The following is a 20,069-nucleotide window of genomic DNA, read 5'->3' as shown; positions in this document are numbered from 1 at the left end:
ATCCTGGGCTGCATCAAAAGAAGCATGGCCAGCAGGTCGAGTGCCCCTCTGCACCACTCTCGTGAGACCCCACCTGGAGTACTGCATCCAGCTTTGAAGTCCCCAGCACAGGAAAGACATGGACCTGTTGGAGTGAGTCCAGAGGAGGGCCACAAAGATGATCAGAGGGCTGGAACAGCTCTCCTACGAAGAGAGGCTGAGAGAGTTGGGGTTGTTCAGCCTGGAGAAGAGAAGGCTCCAAGGAGACCTTGTAGCAGCCTTCAAACACCTAAAGGGGGCCTACAGGAAAGATGGAAGAGCTCTTTATCAGGGAGTTAGTGATAGGACAAGTGGTAATGGTTTTAAACAGAAAGAGGGTAGATTTAGATTGGGTATTAGGAAGAAATTGTTCACTGTGAGGGTGGTGGGGCACTGGAACAGGTTGCCCAGGGAAGCTGTGGATGCCCCATCCCTGGAAGTGTTCAAGGCCAGGCTGGATGGGGCTTTGAGCAGCCTGGTCTAGTGGGAGGTGTCCCTGCCCATGGCAGGGGGGTTGGAACTAGATGATCTTTAAGGTTCCTTTCCACCCAAGCCATTCCATGACCGTGAGCCGTTGCTCGCCACCATCCCCCGATCCCCTTTGTCCTCCTGCTGCTCGGCGGGGACCCGGAGAACCCCATCGCGACATGCCGATGCCGCCGGCAGCGAGCAGCCGCGGCCCCCCCCTGCCCCGCGGCCGCCGCGGGGGGCGGGCGCGGCGGGGCCGGGGCGGAGGCGGCGCCTTATAGCGCGGGCGCGGCGGCAGCGCCGGCAGAGCCGAGCCGAGCCGGGTCGGACGATACCCTGGACAGCGCCTCGCCGCCGCCGCCGCCGCCGCCATGGTGAGTGTCCCCCCGCCGGGCCGCCACCGGGGACCCTGCCCTCCTTTCCCCGCGGGGTGATGGCAGCCCCGCATCCCCCCCTCCGCCGGGAGGAAACGAGCCGCCGCTGCTCTTCTCGCCTCCGTGCCCCCGGATCCTCCCGGGCCCCGCTGCCCTCCCTCCTCCTCTTTCTCAGGCACCCGCTCCCACGGGTCAGATTTGGGGCGTGATTTATTATTTTTTTTGGGGGGTGGGGGTGGAGGACGACGACGGGACACGACACGCCTTCAGCTGCCCCCCGCCCCACGACGAAGGGACGGGAGGGAGCCGGGAGGCGTGCGGGGAGGGGCAGATGGAGGAGCGGGGTGGTGGGAGGGAGCCAGCGATGTGTTCCCCCCCCGTGGGTGCAGGTCCCCAGGCGGCTTGCGGAGCCTGCGGGCCGCCCACGGCCCCCGGGCCCTTCCGTGTTCTTACAGAGAAGCAGGTGCCTTCTCCTCTATTTCGAGGTGTGCTTGAGCGTGTTACATAAACAGATTATTCCCAGCGGCATGCTAATAGAAGCTCTTGTGTTAATCATGCAATCTGTAGTGGAACACTTTCTTCTTTTTTTTTTTTTTTCCATGTAATGAATGAACAATACAGTTTTAGATTCCAGTTTAGCTTTTAAGAGAGTTGAAGTGGAACAATTAAGTCACCTATTTAGGGAGTAGGACCATTGCCCCATAGCGCACTGTGGCTTTGCAGTCATAGTAACTTCCCCAAAGGAGCTCATCCTGTTTATAGACAGTAGTGCATTAAGTGTAACGCTGACCTTACAAAGTGGGACAGTATTATACAGGTATTTTGCAGCCTTAAAGTCTGAGGTACAGTGGGGCTGAAAGCTTGTGACCTGATTAACAATAGAACCTAGTTTTTCCTTCATATGATTTAAGAACATTTTTTTTTTCCAAATGTCTTTACATCCTGTATAGTAAATTCTGCCTTCCTCGCATAAAAATCAATTTGAATTCCCTCCTTCACCCGCCCAGTTCAGTCATGTATCCATCTGCCATCAGTTTGAATCTCTTTCTCCTATTTAATGTGTTTGCAATCAACTCAGACTTGGGATGATAAATAGGAAAAGACCCTATCAAAACAGACCAGAAATGGTGCAGTACTTTATGCTGTCTGGGACCCCCAGAATGACTTTCCACTCTGTTGTTGAATTCCTATTTCTTATCATATAGAGTGGGGCATAAATACAAAATATATGATCAAATTCCCATAACTACACAAAACCTAAGTTAATACCAGCCATTGATAATGTATTCCTTATGATATAACGAAAGCAGTTACCAAGACACCTGCTGTTGCAGAAGGTAATGTGCATTATTTATCAGTAACTGGTACAGCTAACATCCACTGTGCAGAGTCAACTGGAATGAAAGTTAAAATTGCCTGAACCAATTAAAATATTTCATTTTGACTCCTTCCAGGACTGAGATTAAGCCAGTTATACTAGTGAAAATCAAGAAAAAAATAATTGGTAACACAGGCATTGGCAACTCTGTATTTGTACTAATGTAAATGATAGCTGAGACCTATCGCTAACCTATTATTTCTGGTTCTTAGAGCTGTTTAATTAACCTGAAACTATTCTTGAAATAGCTGGCAGCAATATCCAGAAATCACCATTCAGAGCTACCCATGGGTTTCTGTTAACAAGTTTTGCCCTTCTGCCCCTCCAATAACCTTAGTGTTGAAAAGTTGCTGAGATTTCACAAGCCTTGTTACTCACATAAATATTCTGGGGGGAGAATGGACAATTTTGGAAAATCCTTACAGTGGTATAAGGCTGAGGTTTGCTTTGGCTCTAAAAGTTTTAAAGAAAGTCCTTGGAGCATTAGCTACTGAAAGTAAAATTGAACTTTTGATGAAAACTGCTGCAAGGACAGTAATGCAGGGTCAAAAGTTACAGTGCGTCAATGTCTAAGTGGACCTGGAGGTTGGAGACACACACATGGACATGGCACAATACTACCAAAGGTCTCAGGAGCAAATGAATGACAAACATAGATTTTTGGGCCAATTAGTGGGAATAGTATTTTAGCGCTCCCTTCTCTAGTGGCATAGAAATAAGCAGGAGTATGTTGCTAGTGTCCCTTCAACTCAACTGAGAGAGTTTTCTCAGCATCCTGGCTGTTAAGCTACTATTATTTGTAGAACGTAGCATAAGGAAACAAACTTTTTGAAACTTCATTTTCCTGAAGCAGCAAACCATGGCCTTCATTAGGCTTCAAACATTTCCTTGTCATCCTCACTGTATGAGGGCAATCACAGTGGGACAATTCTTCAGTTTATGTAGTTCATTGCAGCTCTACTTACTTCAGTGAATCTAGGTCAAATTACACTGGCTCAGGATTTGGCTGCACCCTTGAACTTTAAACCGATTATAAATTTTGATTTGTCAGTGTATTTTCCATGGGGTCAAATCCCACTTTTATGGAGTAAGAGAACGTATAACCTTGCACAGTGCGCGGCAACTAATGCTTACAAAGAGGCTAGGTAACACTAAGGTAAGCATAAACATGAGGATGGTGCGAAGCTGTATTTAATAGGTTCAAGTATCTGAACTTCTATGATAATTCAGTTGCAGAGGGGTTATATAGACAGGAGCTAGAATATTTTTCAAATTCCCTAAGAGAACCAGTGTAATCTGAAATCAACGAAGGCAGACACCAAAGTCTTCTAAGCATCCGTAAGCATCATGGCCACCGTACCAGGGTATGATGCTTGATGTGGGCATACGTTGATCGCAGAACATACAAAAAGGGCCCTAGACAGCAACAAATCTCTCTCCTTTGTTGGTGGTAACCGAAAAAAAAAACCCCTTGCCTCATTGTCCGTTAGTACTTGTTAATTGCACCTCCTGAAAAAGAGCATTGCAAAGCTAATGTTCCAGCCCCTGAATATTGACATACAAACTGTAAGAGGTTTTCTGTAGACAGAGATCAATCCAGCACAAATCCATGCCTGGCACAGGAGCCAATGCTACAGCACCCACTGTCAACAAGATCTCTCCAGCTCCATCGGAGTGAAAAGGTAGCAGACTTCGGCAGCCCTGCCACCTGGAACCACGGCAGCAAGCAGGGGCTGACGCAGAATTAGTAAGCTATGAGAAAACATGCTCAGAAACTGCACGTAGAACAGAAAAAGGGACATAAATACTTGCACAGAAACTCAAGAAGATGTGCTGAAGCTATTTGCACATGATGCAGTGACAAGGGATTTGTTAGAAAAATTCTCCAGGACCTGAAGTAAGAGTCCAGTGTCTCATTTGCATAGTTACCTGCTTATAAAAAAACTGGCATGCTGGCCTTGGTGTTGACTCCTTTCATCTCTAGAAAGATCCTCTGATTCTTCAAGACTGACCATTGTATCTTCACGACAAGCACTCTGACCTGTGAAAAGAAACAGACTCCCGTTGTTCATCAGGCACTCGATTTTACAATCATTTCGTTTAATAGCATCCCTCGATTTTATTAAAGAAAAGAGTTAATCAGATGCAAACATTTTAAAATGGAACTTCTGATTCAAAAGTTGGGGAAAAAAACTGCAGTAGTATTTTCTTTAGGTATTAGTAAACTCCAGATTAATGTCGATATAAAGGGCTGGTTTATTGAGTGAAGTTCATATTCACTGGTAAAGTAGTATCCCACAGGTGCAGCCTGACTTATAATTAAAAAAGACAAAGGAGAAGGGAGGGCCATTAGGAGGATGAAACCAAGCGTGCCACTGGCCATTCAGAGTCAGAAACCTTCTTGGGCGAGTCTGCCATGTGAGGCAATGGCGGAAGGGCAGGAGAAGGACGGCCCAGCTGCAACAGAGAAGAAACACCTTGTGAGACTGGGGCCTGCAGCTCTGCCACATTATAAATGCCATGCTTCCGACTTCTAACATATCAAATTTATCAGCCAATTTGTAAGCGCCTGGCAACACCTGAGCTTATAAAGCCATTATCTGCATACACCCCCCCCCACAGTTCGCCTTATCATATGCTAAACACATGGGCCACGATATCTGAGTGACAGCATCTTACCCACAGGACTGATGCACGGCTGACAAGTTGAGTTCAAGATGAAATAAAGCGAATACTTACATCTTCTGTGGGGCTTCTTATCTGCCCAAGGAACAGCAAAACACGCTTTAGTTTTTGAGGGCTAGTTATGCTATCTAGTTATCCTAGATCTAGGAGGGGAAGAGGGAACACTTTACATCCTACATCTTTGAGAATATGATAATCAATTTTATATCGGCATTAATGCTGAAAGTACTCTGATTAGATGCCAATGCCAAACAACTGAGTTATTTTTTAATATGTTAAATTCTTCCAGCTAATGACTTTAAAATGCATTGCATTTGCTCTTCCTCAGTCAAAACTGACCATGATAAAATATTACGGGTCAGATGTCCCAAACCGAAGGAAATCAAGACCCATGTGGCAGAAATTACTATATGAAGATGTGTAATTAGAGAATAAAAAAAAAAAAAATATTGTTTTCATCACTGGAGAGAGACATTTTGCTTTCCTTCCCCTAAGGACAGATGTGGAAATGAAACAAGAAGTACCTCATATTCTGTGTCTTTATTTGAAAGCCAAACGCAGCGAGAAATGCAAGTTGGAAGTAGGGTCGCCAAGTTTTAAATAAACATCCTAAAACCAAGCATGAGAAAGAGCAACAAAACCATTCTTTTCCCAGTTTTTAAGGGCTCCCTGAATGAAGTATTCTAGTCAGTAGTTACCATTCACACCACTTTGCGATAGCAAAGACAACGTGGTACAGCAACCTAATGGGGGGTGAAACTTACACACATGAAGAAAAGTCTACGCTTGCTTTTATTTCCCCCATGTGACAATAACCGATGCAGTTTACAGACATTTTGTGTCATGAGGGTCTTACCATGCAGTCATTAGCATTTTTGTTTTGTTTTGTGAGAAGCGTCAGTCTGGGTGTTTCCATAGCATAATGGGTTTAAAAGTTTTGGGCTTTCAAATTCCAGTTATGTGTGGATTAAACTCTAGGATACCTACTGTGGGTATTAATGGAGGACGGGAGCTAATTAGTTTGTGCACCCTCTTATCCCATGCCAGCAGACTGTGCTCTGTTATTGGGGTTCCATACACTTTTAAGAAGAGGTGTCCTTGGAGTTCATTAGCCTGATTTAAGGTTTTCAAGGAGGTAAATTTAGAACTGTTTTGGAGGAGGAAATGTAAGACAACTTCCCTGCTCTCTTTGTTTTCCCTATTAAACTCGAAAACCAACTGTCATTTCCTTTCCTCTCCTCACCCAGTCTGCTTTAGTGTCCAAAACATGAATTAGCATTTGAAATCCAGGTTTTTGCCCTCAAGGATTTACAGGACAAATGGAAGAAAAAAAAAAAAATTAAGGACCCATTAACAGAACTAGAAGATATTTTCCTCTTCAAATGTTGTTTTGTGTTCTCAAGTGATACTTTGGAAAACACACATCAGATTCTGTTTCTTCACTTCCCTATATTACACATTCATTTTCACAGCCAGCTTGAAGTAAAAAACCACTTTGTTTCTTGCATTTTGCTGTAAGCACAGATAAAACTGTTCCAAAAAGAAAAGTGCCTCTAAGCTGGCAGGGAATGAACGGTTGGCAAAGTTGTCGAGGGTGATTTCCATGTCAGGGAATTGGCACATCTTTCGGTAAGGTGTCCCCTAAATAATGCCATCCATACTCACTTTCTCTCCGATTGCTGGCTGCAGCCAGCCAAGTTACTTCTATTGCAGTTTAAAAGATCAAGTGTGAGGTGGTGCGAGTTCTGCATCTGCTAGAAGTTGGTATTTGTGGCAGAACAGTGATTTACTGTGTACACAGTTCAATTTTTTCAGTGTTTGTCAAGAGTCCGTACAATTCCAGGGGAGAAACCCATGAAGTCTGTTTTCATATTTACATGCTTGTCAATCTATTATTCAAATCCCTTTGTGGACTAAGTAGTTTAATCAATTTGCACTGCTGACCGGCTCCTCAAAATTCTCCTCCTCTCCAAATTCAGGAGCTTTTCTAGTATGAAAGACATCCCATGCGATGCTTCTAGGAGCAGCTGAATCTTTCCTCTCGGCTGTTAGGATTATGCGTCTTCCTAGAGCAGCATTTCAGTGTTACTTTGCTGTTACACCAGAGACTGAACCATGGCTTAAAATCAGCCCTTCTTACCTAGGAGTACCTTTTTACTTTGACTAGGCTTCTCTCTGAGATGTATCTTTTAACACCGACAGAAAGCTATGCACGAAGCCAGACAAAAACTTCATCTTTTCAAGTTTATGGAGGAAAAAGAAAAATCAGACATCAGAAAACGAGCATAGCAAAAAACAGTTCAGATTTGCAAAGTGCTTATAGGTTCCTTTCTTCTTCCCACCTTCTACCGGTGCTTAAAGCGGAAACAAGGGATGGCTTCCCACCTGCCAGTATGCGGGTGGCTTCGATTTCAGCAGTTATCATCACTCTCATCACTCTCCAGATAGTAGACACCTTATTTTACAGGAGTTACTTAAGAAATCTAAATCTCCTCCCAAAAATCAGGTCTTTCTATTGAAAAAGGTATTAGAAGACTCTGGATCCAACCTCAGATGCACCCTTGGAAATTTTGCCTCTTCAAATACTGAAGCTACTGGCTTTATCTGGAAGCTTGATGATTAAGAGCCACGATAAGATAGCACTGAATCAATCCGTCCCCAAAACCAGGCAAGTCAAACTATAACACGTCTCTAGTTTTATGGCATTCTCTTAATTTTCCAGAGCTCTCTCTTGTGGCAGAAGGTTGGTTACGTATCCTCTCTTAAGATTTTATTCTTTTAAATTTTTGTTCTCATGTGTGTCAAAAGCATCACAGGATGTTCATGCTCCCCTTTGAAAGCTGAGATACAGCTTGTGATTTCTTGGTGCTGAAACACATTTGAAACTTGGCTCAAAAATGGGCAATTTGTGCAAGGAAATAGAAAAGGTAACATTTAGCTTTATTCCTCCCCAAAATACCAGTAGCTCTCCATTTCAGTGAAACGCGATATCGAGAACCTTTTGGTTTTAATGCAGTTATTTCTTCCTTCCTGCTGGAGACTTCGTAAGCCTGCATTTTAATAGTGTCTGCAAAAAAAACCCACTTGAAAGATAAAAGACTAGATGAGTTATTTTGCTTACAATAACTAAAAGAAAAACTCAAAAATATCCCACATAGCCTACCCTAGAGGGAAAAGCACCGCTTCTTTCCCCTTTTACATTTACTAAATTACCAGCATAATGTCATTTCAAATCAGGTATCACTGAAATATTCCCTCAGGACTATATTTCATACAGGTTTTTTTCACAGAATAATTTATTTTCCTCAGGCAGGAAGTCATTTCCTTCTGTTTGCCAGACCCCTTTGGGAGATGGCAGAATTCAGATCAGAAAGTGTTTTGATGAAAAGGTGCAAAGTTGAAAGCCAAGCCAGAGAACAACCTCAGGAAGACGGGTGTAGAAGGGAGAAACAACACAGCGCTGTCTCGTTTTTCCTCCAGGTGTGTTTTCATGAGTTTAAAGGAGTGTAAGTATATTTCAGAATTCTGGCTCATTAAACCTTAGGTCTTGCTGAAACTCGGCACGCGTGCTGCAAGCACTCGAAAATACGCATCAATGCCTGAGCACTCAGTAGGATAAGGAACATCCTGATCAGCTGAAAACAAGAAACACACACCAGTTCCCCAGCCTTCAGCAAATTTGGGGGTTCATGTGCTCTTGTCTTTAACAAAGACGTCCCCCCCCACACCCCTTAGTGCTCCTCCTCCAGATACGTACGGCATTGATTAGACACTGATGCAAATGTGGTTCTCAGCAGCTCTCTTTGGATGCAATAAGCTGGTTATTTAAGTGAAGGGTCTACAATATTGTTGAAATAGGGATGTCACGTAAATTAACAATACTGAGCTAAATAACAAAGTACTCGCTGCAACATGGGCATCTGTGTTGTGGAAAGTGAAGTGCGATCATTAAACACCTATGGTGCTTTGTTCATCGATCCAGAATTAGAAGAGGTTTGAGAATTTGTTACCTGAAATGATCTTGCACTTGACGCAATACGCCAGTTTGGGATATATTTTGATCAACATTCAGTTGATCAGGTCTTCAGGTTAATACTGCAGGTAACTGAATCTAAATTACAAAGGAGAAATGTCCATAATCAGAATGAAGGAAGCGTTCAATTCCATTAGAGCCCTCAAATAACACTGTGCTTATACCTGGCTGGGAAAAGTACCAAAGACATCTTCAGACATCACCTCCTGGTTTCTTTCTAGCGTCTTCCTAAAATAAATCATTTCAAATAGATGGATTTTCTTTGAAACCAGTAATACATGCAATTATTTTATTTTACTTGCTTCCTTATCTCTCACAGCTATCGCGCGTTTGCTCCCTCACCACATTTACAGGTCGCGCAGATTTAAACAGAGAAGTATAATTCTTGCTATAGTCTGTTTTCCAGGGGAAAGACTCTCATTGCTGCTTTTTTTCCTGTAATGCCTTAATTCTCGACGATATTTACTAACTAGATTTACCATCATTACCTTTGCCACTTCTGTCAGACAACACATTTTGCTGGCAAATATTTCTTCTGTGTCTGCTGTTAGTTTTTCTTCCCCTCTGCCCTGTTGTTGGGGGTTTTTTTGAGGATAAATCTTCCCATTTTATCTGTCTTCAAGGATATCTGTAGTGATATCAACTGCAAGTGCCATCAATCCTACTTCTAACTTGTCTTGTAATTAATTTATTACATTTACTTGTAAGAAGTTGTCATCTCTTCAAATAGTGATTCCCAACAACAGACATTTAGTGCAAAGGGAGAAGCGAAGCTTCTCCTTCTTTGAAACAGTAGTAAAATGGAAGAGACTTGGAACATCTGCTGCGCTTGTTGGAAACTTGAGCTCATGAGGATATTCATTTTCCGGAAAGAGGTACCCGATCGGTGCCTGTGATGTGTATCAGGTCTCAGGCACTTCAAGCTGACCTCAACAGCAACTCTGTTTTCCCCCTGCCCACTGTCTGTCCACTACAGGGCAGCGCTGAACCTCATCGATAGTTATCCATCAAGGGAACCAGTATTTTTCCACATGACCCCTATCTTTATAGCGGTGGTTTGCTCTAAGCTCTAAGAGTTAATTAATTCATTCATATTTTAATCAGTCCAGAAGGGTGTGGCAGTCACTGCAGTGCAGCCTTCTCGTGTAGATGTTGTGTCACATGGAAATTCCCAACTTCGATGACACTTGACTTCACAGGTCAGCTTAGGCTGATCCTGTCAGATGATCTCCCCGAATGATGAAGAAAGCTGTGTGAAAAGCCTCTACCGAGAAAGCCGATCTTCTAATACTGGACGTAATCATGAAGGTACAAAACGTGTTGCAAGACCAGCATACCATACCCACTGAAGCACTGAATAGCCACCAGTCCTGTTTTCTTTCCATAACATTAGATACTGTGACATGCTTATCCTTTAGATTTTTTTCTGGTTTTATTTTTCTTCTTTTAATGAGCAGTTACTTGTGAACGATACGTACCATCAAACCATAAATTAGAAGATAAATGTCTATTAAAACTCATAAGCTTGAAATCTGTTTGATTTTAAGTTAAATGTTCAGATTTTAGATTTTATAAGCAGATATTTTGACCTAAAACCTAGGTTGGTTCTTACAGTGAATTGTAACTACCTAATTGAAAAGCTCCCTGTACCGAGTTCTGTACCTGCATCCCTCACACAGCGGTTAGACTGTGTTTGTGCGTGACTAATGACCTCAAAGTGAAATTGAAAGGCTTTGCATGTGTTGGAAGATTAAGGCTGAAACCTTAGAAGCTGGGATCTGGACTCTCTAATCCACAGCAGCGTGCTACAAACACCTCCTCCTCTTCCATTCCCTTCCTTCCTCTTTTTCCACTTACAGCCCTATAAATAGTTCAGGAAAGGGTCTATGCATTTGGGCAGCAGCTAGGCAAGAAATGGTGTAGCAAATGACCACAAAACAAGAACAACACAATTCTCTAACAGGCAAATAAACACAAGCCTACTTCCTTCACCCAGACTATAAGAACAAGTAAAAAAATCTGTAAACTGAGTGTTGTAACTCTTGAGGATGTGGCTAAAGCAGGCCACAACGTGACCTATCTTACCAGCCTCTGAAGGGAAAGCAACAGAAAGAAAACACGCACAGACGTTAACCTGCAGCGCTAAGCTGCTCCGCCAGATTCCTTTGTTCCAAGTTTTGAAGAGAAATTAAAATACAAAGGCTCCACTCCTGGCAGCGGGTCTCGTGAGTCTGGCCAAGTGGACCGCAGCTCCCTTGTGGGGCTCTGCTGGTCTCTTCAGCAGCCACCACAGCATTTACCTCTACGTCTTGGGTTATAATTATGCAATGAACACGCCCCCTCGTAAATCTCCTGCTTCTTCCAGGTCCCTTCCCACGTGGCACAGGAATGAGAATACGTCCTGGTTTATACCTCCTATAATTCAATAACTTGAGAAGATTACACAGGGTATATATCTGGGTAGATTTGGATGCACGGTGCCTTTGGGAAGGTAGCTAGCCCAGTTCGACTATAGGTTTATAGGTACAATTTTCCACAGAGGAAACAGAGCCAGGCAGAATTCATCTCAGTAGCTTTACATGAGGATTAAAGAAAACATTCAGCAGGGGGTCTGGGAAACAAAGCAAACACATAGGCATTATTATAGATACGTTTTTGCGGGTTATAATCCCATTTTGTTCCTTTCTGGGTTTTCTGACTTTACAGAGTCAGTAATAATCTTAACTCACAGGTATTCTTTTTAAAAATACTTCTAGATTTACTATGGCAGCAAAAGTGTGACTTTAACGTCTAAAGCACGTAAATTTATGAAAACAATAACTTGGTGCTTTAGGTCAGTGAAAATGCAGGACGGAGGGACTTTGGTCTGGGGGGTCTATACTAAAGAAGTTACTACAAAAGCCAGCCAAGGATGTGAGCATCTGCCTGCTCCTGTGCCAGCTGTGCCAGCAGGGGAGATTACCGCTGCCGGACACACAGCACCATCCCTTTGCCGCAGGTCCCTGTCCTGCACGGCTCCTCACGTGAGCTTTGCATAAGTTATTTTCAGAGCTCCTATTTGGGTAGTTTCAATTAACCAGGGTCACGTTAACAGAAATATGTCGCAGTCGTACAACCAGCGCTGCCGGGAGGTCTGTGGGGGTGTCCCCTGCCCAAAGGAAGCACAGCGGAGCAGCTGGGGCGCGGGGACCCAACTCTCCAGCCAGCACAGCGACTCTCACGGTGCCTAAAACACAACAGCTGTCTAGCTCTGATTTGGGTTTTATTTATGATTAATAAGGAGTTCAGTGCAGTTTAATAACTGCGTCAAGTGGAGCTGGTTTTGCTCATGAGGATGCAAGTACTTTCAGGAACATTATTTTTTTTTTTCTGAAAAGCTAAGGTATCCTATGTTGTAATTGTCTATTTGCTCCTAGACATTTTTATACTTAAAACATTCTTCTGTACACATGCAGCAGCTATGGCCATTTCAAAATACTTTAGGAGCATGGAGTTAATAGTAGCAAACTTCAGAAATTCATAATACATTGACTACAAATACAGTACACGGTTAAGTGATGCAAACAAAACGTGCTGCGTTTCATTCATTTTCATATGCACAGTACCTTTAGAAATATATATATTAGAAGCCCATTTTACTTCATACATCCTCACTAGGTGAATTTGTTACTGTTTTGAAACAGGTATTAATTACACATATGTATATAGCTGTCAGGTTTTTTTCCAACAGCTCTCAGAGTCTTTCGTTACATGCTTCACAGGCTGTATTCAAACTTTTACCACTGTTGTCCGTAGCAGAAGCGTGCCTATAAAGGGCATCAGCATTTCAGGAAAAACGTCTTAATTAAGCAATTCATCAGTTAATATTTTACAAGTTGAGTTTCAGACTTACAGTTTTCTGAAGGGCTGCTGACTATTGGCTGCCAAAGAGCAAAAGATATAAAGAAAAACCCCTAAGGCTTTATTTTCTATGTCTGTATTTTTATATTTTATTTTAATTTGTTGTAGTGTAAAGCAAGAACCCCACAGCCCTACTTTTATGCCTGCCTAGAGGAACTAGAAATGCTGCCCACGCGGGTTTTCAAAAACTCCTGTCCTGTCCCTCTCCCGGCAGGCGAGTGCCCCGCAGCACCAGTACCAGCTTTTTAAGAAACTCGGGCAAAACCGTTCAGTCCAGGGGAGCCCCGGTCAGGCAACACATTTTGGAAAATCCTTTTTGATCCCCCTTGCCTGTAACAGGAGGGGCAAGCAGTCCCTTGCACATTAATCCCTGGTGTGGGGACAGAGCGTTACACTGCAGACATCTGGGACGGCAACCAAGAAACCTACTTCTTGGGCATAGAGTGCCCTTTGTCTCGCTGCGTTGCCAGGACTGTGGGAAAAACAGAGCTCTTGCTTTTGGGGTTGCTTTTTTTGTTGTTTTGTTTTGGTTTAAGGTTCATTGTCCAACAAGCCATGAGATCCTGTGCAGAGGCTTAGGACCTTCTATTCATCATAGACCTTGAAGTTTGTTACAGTAGAAAATTAAGAGATTTTTCACAGTGCTAGAAAGGTTATGTTGCCTGTTTGTCTCTATTGCTTTCTCCAAAAAAAAAAAAAAAAAAAGGAGAAATGTGTACGCCAAGTACAAAATAAAGCCCTACGTGCATTGTACTAACTTATCAAATCGGCTTTTCAGCAGCAACAAAATCTGTCTGCAAATAGCGGGGAAAACAAAATTATCATGATACGGCGCGCTGAGAAAACTGAGCGGCCTTGTAAACTTGTTGCTGTAATTCGTCCCTTCCATTTTATTTACTCCCTGTCCCCATCTTTTTTTATTCATGTCACGGGTCTAAATTTAGGATACAAGCTTTTTGCTGCAAAATCTGTCTAGTTGCATACATGGCATATGTCAGGCAGACACTGTATACACAGACACATCTTTGGGGAATATTCTGTTCCAAAACCAAATCATCTGGTAAATCCAAAGCCTTAAAACAGTAGTTACCCTCCCTGACTCTGGTACAACTCTTTTCCCATGCTTCTCGGAGTGCAGCTGGATGTCTTGCCTTTATATAACGAAGAGCGATACTCTGATGCTTCATTACATAGTTTGGTTAGGCATCCTTTACCAAGTCTACTTGTTTGGAAGCAGGTACGTTAAGCTGTGCAGGCTTTCGTATTGCTGATGTAAAATCAATTCTGATACTGATCTGTCTTCCCAACCCTTTGTAAAGTCAACAGGAGCTGAACAGACCATTAAGGAAGCAACTGTAACAGAATTAACCTCTCTTAAAAAAATCATTGGCGTTCTTTCTTTGCTTGCAACTTAAGAACCTTCCTGCTCAAGCCACGACCCAAGGACCTTTGCTTTGCCCGAGGAAGTGATTTATTCACTCAGGCTAATAGGAGGAGGCAGAATTTTTATCTACCCCTTCATTTTTGACTCATTTCCTTTTTGTTTATTCCCTCCCAGTCATACGGTCTTGTCACATCGTCACCGACAGGAATTATGCTCCATCTCAGGTCATACTGTCATTTTAAATCTGATTGTTAGTGCAAAGGAAAAACGAGGTCAATAATTGCTACCATTTTTTTGGGAACTGGCAGGCTGCATCTAAGGTCTCCCTAGAGAAATCTTCTTTAATTACAAGTTAAGCTGATGTTCCCTAGTGTAGTAGGTAGAATTGAGCAGGATTACTTTTAAAAGGATTGCACCGATCTGCTTTGGTGACAGTTTCATTTTGAAATTCTGGTAACAAGCAAGAGGATGGATTATAAAGATACTGTTTTCAGGAGGGTACACAACTGACACATATTGCAAATTGGGCCACAACAGCCACCCTTCCTTTCCACTCTTCTTTTAAGACCAGATGAGTTCTATTTGGAACGCAGCAGTTGCCATGTATTATTTTAGCGATTACTCGACATGGTTGTAAAGAACAGACCAAAAAAAAGTTTGGAAACTGTAGAAAGGAAATCCTGCAAGCAGTGATTCCAGAAAGGGAATTTTTCGTCCTGGAGACTCAGCCTTTTACAAGATTAACCAACGAAAAATGTGTAATAGGCTGAATGTTTTCAAGTACTTAAATTATGAATAGATTTTGGGAAACCAAGTAAATATTAATGGATTCTTAAATCACTTTCATTCTAACTCATGCCACTGTAGCGCAGAAACCTTCCAAATTCCTTTTCCTCATATTAAAAAAAAAAAAAAACCCAAACCAAAACAGCTGATTAATTTTGCAGAAGTAATTTATCTCAAAATGATATAGGATCTCACAGTGGAGTGGCTGGTAAAATAAGACTTACTTTATTTTATGTGAGAAATTAATATTTTCTATGACTCCTAGCAGGTTGCATAGTCCAGAAACAGAGACTGATGTCTGAAATAGCTCACGTAGTTACAGTGTTTCCATGAAAATTTTTCCGCCTCTTAGGACTTACTCATCTTTGGGGTTCATGGTGCTTCAACTTGATTTAAGTCCTGACAGAAGCCATAAAGCAGACATTCCTTCGCCTAGGTCCTTATTCCCATGTGTGGGATGAGCATGTGTAGCACTGAGCAGAACTACAAAACCAAATGAAAAGAGACTTCTTGTTAAACAAAACTAAATATCCCAGAGCAGAAACAGCCTAACTATTAGTGCCATAACTCCAGAAGTGAAAAGCCTGGAGTATGTTGGCTCCTCCGCTGAAAACAGCTCAAATTCCCATTTCCTACAGGAGCACACCAACCACCAACTGATAAAGCTTAAGAGACGAGCGTTTCTCCAGAATATCCTGGCTCTAAAGGCCTGTCATACAGAACTGAGGTGCTCACAAAGTGCCCGCTTCTGACGGCGACTCCCAAAGCCAGGCAATCCGGTTTCAGGAGTTTCACACCAAGTAAAATGCTGCACAACTCACTCTGCAAATATAACCGCACTAGAGCAATACATGCTGGGTTTGGGGGGGTTCTTCATATATTATCATAAATTTAGCAGTACAAGACAGAACTTGCTAGCCTACTTCACTACAGCTAGAACCTAGCATTTTCGGAGAGACATAATAACTGGGATAGTTCGTGGTGCCCTATAGAATCAAGAGTTAAAACACAGTCTTTTGTAGGGGAAAGAAAAAAAAAGCAGGGTATTTTTTGTTAGTTAGGAAGGCAGAATGAAAACACACACACAAAGCTGTTATAGTTTGATCTTCATTTTATATGACGGTTCTTAAAGAATGGTGAATGTTAGGAAAGCCCAAAAGTAAACTTAATCTTTTTTCTTTCATTGCATTGAGTTATCATCTATTGCATTTCCCAAAAGCACTTTACGTGCAAAAAAACTATAATTCCATAAGCTTTCATTTTAGAGAAGCATTGCAGCAGCAGCAAGGGTTGCCTCTAGATTCACACCTGTTAAAAACAAGAAAAAAAAAAATCTATGCCACAGGAGGCATAGATAAGGATGAGATGGATTACAGCTGACATGGGGTGTGCATCTGCACTGTGGTTAGAACTGATGATGGAGTGCAGGTGTGTTGTGTGAAAGACCAAGCACAGTTGGTTTCCTGGCATCAGTCTCCCATGCTGAGGTGACCAGCTGAAGCCTTGCTCGGAGCTCAGAAACCTGAAGCAGGTGTGTGCCCTGTTCCGCCCCAGGATGGGAAGCCGAGCCCAAGAGGTGTTTTCCTTCCTGCTTCATCAGAGGCAATTCCCAGAAAGGGCAGGTTCACCAGGAACCACCACTAACAACAGGTCTTAGTGCAAAAATGAAAGGTGTTGAACCCATGAGAGATACTGGAGCTTAACTTGTTTTTGATGTGTCCTGCTAGCTTTCAGCATTCAGCACGTTAACCTGGAGTTTGTGGTTGTTGCTGGATTTGAAACTCCCCCGTCAGAGGGAACACTGGAGCTGCACAGCTCTGCCTGTGTATTTTTACACTATGACTGACTTAAACGTGGCTGGAAACTGGGCTGAGATGCAGAAGGGAGATGGGGAAACACGCTGCTTCTCCCATCACCAAGCCCTCTTCTACTCCTAGCACCTTCGTCCACTCCTGACAGACGGTGCCCTTTGTATTACACTCAGTGGATGAAGCTGCCTTGCTACCAACAGCAAACTGCATCAGGAACCCATTGCAGTCCACCCAGAGAAAGGGAGACCGTGGCACAGTGCATGCTGTTTTGGGGGGCAACGAGCAAGCTCAAGGGGCTCTGCTTCCTCTGTTTGAGGGGCTATGAGTGCCACGTGGGCAGCACGGCAAAGACTCTGCCTTTAATAGGCCACCGTTTCTCTTAATGCTCTCTGTGAATAATACCCTGAGAGCCATAAGATGCCTAAGCAGGGGGTTGTTGAGAGAGCTGTGTCCTCTGAATCTTATGTAGGCCACCCAAACTCACACTCCAGAGAGGAGGACGGGGAAGTTTCTCAACCTTCAACCCACAAAGTCATCTGCTTCCCTTTGATGTCTCAGCAGTATAAAGGCTTACCTGAAGGAAAGCACTTTTTATTTAAAACACTGAGAATAATAATAAAGATAGCACAGGAACAGATACCAAAGGATGGGGTTGGTTTTCTGATACTAGCTGCTTTAGCAGAAATGGCAATTAACTCAGGGCAGGTCTGTGGTAAATCCCTTCTGACCTTACTCTTTTCTGTGGAAGCCTCTAGATCTGCCTATGGAAGCTGTTGGTTTGAGACTCTCTGCTGTTTCTCCACCCTAGGCAACGAGAAGGGCTGTTTTCTGGGCCCACGGTTCCTATTACTTTAATATTCCAGTCTGGTTTGGGGGGAAAGACACCCACAAAAAGTACCATCAGCACAAGTGGAACTGCGTAAAGGTGGCATCATTCCCCAGAGACACATGGAGACCCCAGGAAAACTTGCTTTAGGTGCACATTAGCCAAAAGACCAGTTTCTAACACCCTAAAGAACAGGGAGATGTTATCAAGAGGAGAGATTTCTGCTGAATGGTGGCAATCAACTCTGGCAGGCAGAGACTATTTTAATATTGAGTATGATCTTGAGATTATGTGAAATAACGAAGAAAACTGATACAGGATAAAGAGGCATTCTGAAGTACTATTCCTGACCATTCAGGGAGCAGCTGATGGGAGAAACTAACTGAAGAGCCTCACGCTTCCTTATGGCAGAGCATGTTGAGGACCTCCTGCCTGCCTGCACTCCAAGGAAAAAGTAGAATATTTCAAGACTGCCACTACTTAATGTATGGCCACACCTCTAAACTTTCAGGCCCCAAAGAAACCCTTTCCCCTCAGAGAGATGTGTACCCGCTTCCCACAGACCTCAGCACACTGGGACTCATGGACAAGCTATGGGAGGCAGCACACACAACTCCACTCCCCCTGCTATGAGGCAGCATAAGGCTAAGAAGAGATCTGGCACAGAATTGCCTTTCCCTAAAAAATTAACCTGAGACTCGTTAGTCTACTCTACATAGTGTCACTGAAGGCACTATACAGGGTGCCTTTGGAACCCAGCAATACCCCAAAAAACACTAATGGGAGAAAACAGGGTGTAGGAGGGGTTCCCTGTACGGCAGATCCCTAACACCAGTCCTTGCAATCTGCTACGGAGCGCGGGGATGCTGAGGATGTGATTTTACAATACGGGATGACATACGATTGTCCTTATTGTCAAACACTAACAGGCACAAATGCTGTGGTCCTCAATCCAGACTGCAGTGAGGAATTGTTTTTTCTGAATTCTCTTCATGGGTCTTACAGGATGATTCCTGTTCATTTTAAGATTTTTCCACAAGCCCAGACCTACTGAAGACAGCTTGTAGTAAGGGTAATTAAGGAACAAAATACTAACCAGTTAGATTTTTTCCTTTTTTTTTTTTTTTTAAACAGACTGCAACTGCAGGATAATAGCAGCAGTTTAAGTGGTGCTTTTGTTTTCTAGAGGTAAAGCAGAATGGCTTTGAAAATAAAAATACAGCAAATGGCTAACATTAAGTTGAAGCAAACTAAGAAGAAAAAAACCCAACAAAACAGGCTAGCCTTTATGCTTTGAGTGCCATTTTTCTGGATTCCTTTTCAAAACTGCAGTTTAAATCTGACACATCTCAGCACCATGACACTAGATTTTTTGCTTGGTTGAAGCACGTATGCTGGGAAACTACAGAGCCCTTCAAAAATGCCGGCAAAGCAGGGGTGGATGTGAAGGAAGAACTAGATGCTGCACCGGGCTATTTGGTGTCTTTATTCCTTCAATCATTGAACTCCCTTTTTAGGGTACCTATGCCCAAAATTCAGAACCCAGCTGCCACACAATGTTGGAGGCTCCTAAATTCTCTGGAGGCATTCCTGTTTCCAGCAGTAACAGCAGCTGTATTTCTGACTATAACTATATCAGTCTGAGCGCCTAAACCCTGGGGATCATCCTTGAGCCATGCCTTCCTTGCCATCCCTCCCCCGGGGGATGTAGTCTCCTGAGCTTGGATTTCAGATTGCCACATGCAGCCCTAAAACTAAGTATTTGTGATGCTGCCAAACCCACTACCTTATTCCGATGAATTCCATTTGTACAGCCCTCATCTGTTGCATTGGAGACCACACTTCAAATTGCTCTTCTGCCCAGTTTGACTCATATCTCACATCTTTTTGTGACTTCCCTAAACATTTGGTCTGGCATGTCCCCCTAGATCTCTGAGCATAGTCAGCCACCGCTAGCACCAAAGAAAGGGGAAGATTCAGAATTTAAGATATTTACCTCAAGTTCTGGATTTTAGTCCCTGCTCAGACATATACTGAGACATTTTGGTGCTGGAGCAGGTCCAGAGAAGGGCAAGAATCTGGAGAACAAGTCTTATGAGGAGCAGATGAGGCAGCTAAGGTTGTTTAACCTGGAGAAAAGGAGGCTGAGGGGTGATCTTAACACTCTCTACAGCTACCTGAAAGGGGGTTGTAGAGAGGTGGGGGTCAGTCTCTTCTCCCAAGTAACAGGCCATGGGACAAGAAGAAATGGCCTCAAGTTGCACCAGGGGAGGTTTAGACTGGATAATAGGAAAAAATGTTACACTGAAAGGGTTATTAAGCATTGGAACAGACTGCCCAGGGAAGTGATTGAGGCACCACCCCTGGAGGTATTTAAAAGACGGGTAGACATAGTGCTTAGAGAGA

The 20,069-nt window shown here is 43.3% G+C and overlaps 1 protein-coding gene across 1 annotated transcript in view; it reads left to right on the top strand.

Moving 5' to 3' along the window:
- Positions 1-782: 782 nt before the first annotated feature.
- Positions 783-20,069, top strand: part of ELOVL2 (ELOVL fatty acid elongase 2) — a 48,601-nt gene continuing 29,314 nt past the window's right edge. The window contains exon 1 of the mRNA XM_054191825.1: positions 783-860. Coding sequence (XP_054047800.1) covers positions 858-860 — 3 coding nt within the window. The 5' untranslated portion in view covers positions 783-857. The remainder of the gene's footprint in view (positions 861-20,069) is intronic.

This window comes from Rissa tridactyla, chromosome 2 (assembly GCF_028500815.1).
Source record: "Rissa tridactyla isolate bRisTri1 chromosome 2, bRisTri1.patW.cur.20221130, whole genome shotgun sequence".
Taxonomy (NCBI): domain Eukaryota; kingdom Metazoa; phylum Chordata; class Aves; order Charadriiformes; family Laridae; genus Rissa; species Rissa tridactyla.
Note: the sequence above shows the minus strand (reverse complement) of the source record. Positions and strands in the feature narration are given on the sequence as shown.